General features: G+C 51.2%; 1 protein-coding gene across 1 annotated transcript in view; it reads left to right on the top strand.

The window, feature by feature from the left end:
• grk3 (G protein-coupled receptor kinase 3) overlaps positions 1-5,039 on the top strand; it is a 65,728-nt gene extending 60,689 nt beyond the window's left edge. Inside the window, 5 exon segments of the mRNA XM_083930327.1 lie at positions 220-382; positions 623-634; positions 637-758; positions 3,198-3,311; positions 3,711-5,039. Coding sequence (XP_083786453.1) covers positions 220-382; positions 623-634; positions 637-758; positions 3,198-3,311; positions 3,711-3,872 — 573 coding nt within the window. The 3' untranslated portion in view covers positions 3,873-5,039.
• The last annotated feature ends 1,469 nt before the right edge of the window (positions 5,040-6,508 follow it).

The following is a 6,508-nucleotide window of genomic DNA, read 5'->3' as shown; positions in this document are numbered from 1 at the left end:
ACCATGTCACCATGTCACCATGCCACCATGTCACCATGCCACGATGTCACCATGCCACCATGTCACCATGTCACCATGTCACCATGCCACCATTCCACCATGTCACCATGTCACCATGCCACCATTCCACCATGTCACGATGGCACCATGTCACCATGTCACCATCGGCTCCTCGTCGTCTTTGAACTGGATTCATTTTCCCTCTCTGTGTCTCTGCAGCTACTCGACAGCGACCAGGAGCTGTACAAGAACTTCCCTCTGGTCATATCGGAGCGCTGGCAGCAGGAAGTGGCGGAGACGGTCTATGAGGCGGTCAACTCGGACACGGACAAGAACGAGGCTCGCAAGAGGGCCAAGAACAAGCAGCTGGGCCACGAGGAGGGTAAAGACCGCCGCGCCTCACCGCCGTGACAGGAAACACAGTCAAGTCCCCCGCACAACGCTCTAACCGTGTGTGTGTGTGTGTGTGTGTGTGTGTGTGTGTGTGTGTGTGTGTGTGTGTGTGTGTGTGTGTGTGTGTGTGTGTGTGTGTGTGTGTGTGTGTGTGTGTGTGTGTGTGTGTGTGTGTGTGTGTGTGTGTGTGTGTGTGTGTGTGTGTGTGTGTGTGTGTGTGTGTGTGCAGACTACGCCTTTGGAAGGACTGCATCATGCACGGCTACATGCTGAAGCTGGGGAACCCGTTCCTGACCCAGTGGCAGCGCCGGTACTTCTACCTGTTCCCGAACCGCGTGGAGTGGAGGGGCGAGGGCGAGTCACGGGTGAGTCCAGCCTTGCGGCGCCCACGCACGCATCATCACTTTCCACGCCATGTTCACGTGTCATTTTCACGTCTGTCTGTCCCACAGACTGAATAAGAGAGATGGACGTAGATGGCGACTCTTTTAAATGGCGTTTTTTATGACGGTCATGACCATATTTGGACGAGAGGGCGGAGCTAAACGCTAAAGATGGGAGTCACCCCCTGCTGGACATTAGAGAGAATGCAGCTTTAAGTGGAGTCTCCTCCTGCTGGACATTAGAGAGAACGCAGCTTTAAGTGGAGTCTACTCCTGCTGGGCATTAGAGAGAATGCAGCTTTAAGTGGAGTCTCCTCCTGCTGGACATTAGAGAGAATGCAGCTTTAAGTGGAGTCTCCTCCTGCTGGACATTAGAGAGAATGCAGCTTTAAGTGGAGTCTCCTCCTGCTGGACATTAGAGAGAATGCAGCTTTAAGTGGAGTCTCCTCCTGCTGGACATTAGAGAGAATGCAGCTTTAAGTGGAGTCTCCTCCTGCTGGACATTAGCGAGAATGCAGCTTTAAGTGGAGTCTCCTCCTGCTGGACATTAGAGAGAATGCAGCTTTAAGTGGAGTCTCCTCCTGCTGGACATTAGAGAGAATGCAGCTTTAAGTGGAGTCTCCTCCTGCTGGACATTAGAGAGAATGCAGCTTTAAGTGGAGTCTCCTCCTGCTGGACATTAGAGAGAATGCAGCTTTAAGTGGAGTCTCCTCCTGCTGGACATTAGAGAGAATGCAGCTTTAAGTGGAGTCTCCTCCTGCTGGACATTAGAGAGAATGCAGCTTTAAGTGGAGTCTCCTCCTGCTGGACATTAGAGAGAATGCAGCTTTAAGTGGAGTCTCCTCCTGCTGGACATTAGAGAGAATGCAGCTTTAAGTGGACATTAGAGAGAATGCAGCTTTAAGTGGACACTTCACTGTTGAATCTACGTCCACCTTTCTTAAACAGTCCGTGTTCTGTTGTTGTTGTTGTTGTTGTTGTTGTTTTCCGGTGTGAGTGAACGTTGTGTGTCTCTGTCCCGACGCCACACTGAAGGAGAAGTGGCTCAGACATTTTAAAATGCAGAGAGACGGGGTGAGTGTCAACACAAAGGTCCCGCCCCCTCGCTGTGTCCTCCGCGTCCCCCCTCGCTGTGTCCTCCGCGTCCCCTGTCTGCGTCCTCCGCGTCCCCCCTCGCTGTGTCCTCCGCGTCCCCTGTCTGCGTCCTCCGCGTCCCCCAGCTGGGTCCTTCGCCCCCCCCCTCGCTGTGTCCTCTGCGTCCCCCCACTGTGTCCTCTCTTCCGACCGCTGTGTCCTCTTGTATCGTCCTCCGCCCCCCCCACTTTGTCCTCCGCGTCCCCCCCTCGCTGTTTCCTCCGCGTCCCCATCTCGCTGTGTCCTCCGCGTCCCCCTCTCGCTGTGTCCTCCGCGTCCCCCTCTCGCTGTGTCCTCGGCGTCCCTGCTCGTTTCATCCTTCGCGTCCCCCCCAACGTCCCTTGTTGTGTCCTCCGCGTCCCTCGTTGTGTCCTCCGCGTCCCCCGTTGTGTCCTCCGCGTCCCCCCGTTTTGTCCCCGCGTACCATCCTCGCTGTTTCCTCCGCGTCCCCCCTCGCTCTATCCTCCGCGCCCCCCTCTCGCTGTGTCCTCCACGTCCCCCCACTGTGTCCTCCGCGTCCCTCGTTGTGTCCTCCGCGTCCCCCCCTCGCTGTGTCCTCTGTGTACATCCACTGTGTCCTCCGCGTCCCCCCTTCGCTGTGTCCTCCGCGCCCCTTTGCCGTCTTGGTGCAGACGGCGTTTAGCGCTGTAGTCCAGCACCTCCCTGCTTCACTCTCAGTAGCGAGCTTCAGTGTAAACGCCCTCCTCACCGCCGCCGCTGCCAAAGTGACGTCAAGTGGGTTAAAAATAACACACTGTGCTTTTAAAGCCGAGGTTTTTAACCTTTGAACCCGACGGATGTTAAAAAGGAGACCAACAAATAAGAAATAGGGTTTTATGGCGTCTGGCGGCTTCGACGAGAGCGTAGTGAACGTTAGTGCGTCAGGAATCAAACCACACTTTAACAGTTGATCTGTTCCGGTGTTTTATTCACGTACTTTATTACATTTATGTTGTAAAACTGTTTTCTATTCAATTCTAATACAAAGGTGTACCCCAGGGTTCGACGCTGGGTCCACTTCTTTTCTGCTTTTGTTTATAATCTTCCTTTAATTTGTTCTAATTCTTCTGTTTAATTATATGCAGATGATACTCGTTTATACGTCTAAACCCCATAAAGTGGAAAAGTTTGATTTCTCTGGTTTGAACATTTGTGATAATGTAAGAACTCAACTAAATACAAAGGAGTTCCCCAGGGTTTGACGCTGGGTCCCCTTCCTTTCTCTGTGTTCCGCGTGCTGCGCTTCACCTCTGCTCGTTTGCTCATCTGTCGTTTTTTGTCCCTCAGCAAAACCTGCTGACGATGGAGCAGATCGTGACGGTGGAGGAAACGCAGATTAAAGACAAGAAGTGCATCCTGCTGCGCATCAAAGGAGGGAAGCAGTTTGTGCTGCAGTGTGAGGTACGAGCTCGTTCGCCTCCTGGAAAACCTGGAGAGCAAAGGCATCGTTCAGCTGTTGACGCAAAATATTTCAGCTTTCTTTATGATTCAGATTCTTTTTGTCAAAATAAAAAAAACTCAAATCATTTCAATTTTTTTCCCAAATTTTCCGACTTTTTCTGTAAATATTTCTACTATTTTCTCTATTTCGACTTTTTCTCATCAGACTTTTTTCAGACCTGTGGAAAAAGTAAAGAACGTAAAATGTCGTGGAGAATCTTTCGTATTCTTCCATCATTTGAAACAGGAAGTGATGTCGTAACAGACGAGCTTGTGTGTGTGTGTATATTTATATATATGTGTGTGTGTGTGTGTGTGTGTGTGTGTGTGTGTGTGTGTGTGTGTGTGTCTTGTGTGCAGAGCGACCCGGAGTTCGTGCAGTGGAAGAAGGAGCTGACCGAGGCGTTCACAGAAGCCCAGAAGCTGCTGCGCCGCGCCCCCAAGGTCATCGGGAAGGGCCGGGCCGGGGTGGTGGAGCTCTCCAAACCTCCGCTCACACACCGCAATAGCAATGGCCTGTGAATACACACACACACACACACACACACACACACACACACACATAAATATATATATATATATAAACATACATAAACACACCTTTACACACACACTGCATCCCACCTCCTCCCCTCCTCATCAGCTGCAGGACATTTGCCCCACAGCGCCTCTGAGTGTGTACGGGACCCTCTGACCGACCCCACACACACACACACACACACACACGCACACACACACACACACACACTCGACCAATCATGAGCACGTTATAGTTTTGTTCCACCTGCCATGGGACCTTGCCAGTTCACCGAGAGAGGACGAAGGAAACATTCGGGAGGACTCAGCATGTGAAGGACCTCTGCATGAATGTGACGAGGACTGACGCTCGGTCCCTCTCTTGTCCCGGTCTTTTCTCTCTCTCTCTCTCCCCCTCTCCCTCTCTCCCTCTCTCCCTCTCTCCCTCCACCTGTCCCCGACCTTCACCTCCACCACCTGAATCTGGATGTGACTCTCTGAGAACCGCAGCAGCAGGCTGACGGACGACCCGATCATCTGCCCCCTCCACTGACCAGCTGAGAGGCACTCCTCCTCCTCCTCCTCTCTCTCTCGCTCTCCCTCCCCTCTCTCTCTCTCTCTCTCCCTCTCTCTCTTCTCTCCCCTTACTCCGACGAGACCTCGAGGCTTTTTGGCGGGGGACGTATTTCTGCGAGAGGACAAAAAAAAAAAAAGAAAAAGCTGCTCGACTTGCTCTTCTCACCCTCCTCCCCTCCCTCCTTACTGAAGTGCAAAAAGTGCCAACATCAATATTTACTTGAGTCACCTGAACGCCCCGGAGGACCTGATGTCCGCCCGAGGTTCGGCGGCGGAGGCGGCGGCGCGGCGAGGTGGCGGTTGATCATTCCCCATGCAGAAAACAAGGAAGTACAAGGACCACGGACTCTTTCTAAAGATTGGCTCTTGTACAGCCGGTTACCATAGAGACTGAGTTTCCATTGGCTGACAAGAAACAGCAGCCGGTTGCCGTGGGAACCGTGAAGGACTGGCGTTTTTGTGTGTGTGTGTATGTAAATATACCTGGGGAGAAGCGGTAACCACGGACAACGGTGTAACTATTGTGTATGAAGGCTACACTTGCAGAAGAAGAAGAGACGGAGGGGAGGGAAGTGACTCTGAGTGTACATACGAAACCTCTCTCCTCTCTCTCTCTCTCTCTCTTCTCCTCTCTCTCTCTCTCTCTTCATCTCTCTCTCTCTCTCTCCTCTCTTCTCTCTCGTCTCTCTCTCTCTTCTCTCTCTCTCTCTCTCTCTCTCATCTCTCTCCTCTCTCTCTCTCTCTCTCTCTCTCTCTCCTCTCTCTCTCCGTGCATCTCCAGTGTTTTTAGTCCAACGTGCTTGCATTATCGGGGACTTCTCTGTCTGCCTGTTCGTGAATCTGTCCCGGCTTTTCTCCGCGTGGTCGGGTGGTGGTGGGGGGGGGTCTGTCCGCTCTCGCAGCGCTGCGTTACCTCACTTGGACTGTGTCAGTTTGAGTAAACAACCTCTTTGTTTAAGGGCCGGATGTCGCGCTCTGTGAACGTGTGTTTTTATGTTTGTTTGTGCGTCGTCGCGGCTTTTTCTCCCCCGGACATTCTTCGCCAAAACGCCCGTCGTTAGGTTTCACGATCTTTGGTGGAATGAAGAAAACGAGCTGAAGCTAATTTAAGAAAAATCCACCTTTAAAGTGAAACTCCAGCGTAAAATCATCATCACAGGGTCTTTTTCTGCACTTTAATCATCAAATAAATCATGGAGACAGTTTTTTAGTGTAACAACTTTTAAGGTAGAAATCCAAGAGAGTCGCTAACAGCTGGACGTGGCTAACAGTGGTTAGCTCGGGGCAGCACGGTGAGGCATTCAAAGGTCTTTTTTAACCACTAATGCTGCTGAAAATAACAGCAAACCTCTGCAGCAGCATGAGAAGAGTCCCTACACACACAACAAAGCGTCATCAGCGTAGTTAGTGAAGCCAGAGTTTATTAAAGAGTGTTTTAAAGACTTACCTACTGGCCCCTGTACCAGCTCCTCTCATAGTAAAGTCCATTCCAGTGGAAGGAGCCCATTGGTGCTTTGTTGTGGTGTGTAGGGACTCTTCTCATGCTGCTGCAGAGGTTTGCTGTTATTTTCAGCAGCATTAGTGGTTAAAAAAGACCTTTGAATGCCTTCACCGTGCTGCCCCGAGCTAATCACTGTTAGCCACGAACGGTTGTTAGCATCTCTCCTGGATTTCTACGTTAAAAACTGCCTCCTTGGATTATTTGATGTTGAATGTGCAGAAAAAGACCCTCGGATGATTTTTCTCCATATTTTCACTTAAACGACACAAAACTGAACTTTCATCTGAGCATTTTAAGGATCTTTACGACGTTTGAGGCATTTTCTTTAGTTTTTTTGTATATTATGAAGGTTGTTGTTTTGTTTTGCACACCCTGCCTCACCTGCCATGAGTTCTTCACTGGGGAGACGGCCTGCGTTTCCCAGAATGCCTTTGGGGACACTTAAGCCTTTTCCTCATCTGAACCCCGGAGCTCTCTTCCTCACATGCGTTCCCTCTCGCTGGAAACACTTGTTTGTTTGATTCCAGGGGCGGAGCCTGAGGGGGGAGCCTGAGGGGGGAGCCTG

Source organism: Echiichthys vipera, assembly GCF_963691815.1.
Source record: "Echiichthys vipera genome assembly, chromosome: 16".
In the NCBI taxonomy this organism is placed as follows: Eukaryota; Metazoa; Chordata; class Actinopteri; order Perciformes; family Trachinidae; genus Echiichthys; species Echiichthys vipera.
The sequence above is the reverse complement of the archived record's forward strand: the minus strand, read 5'-3'. Positions and strand labels throughout refer to the sequence as shown.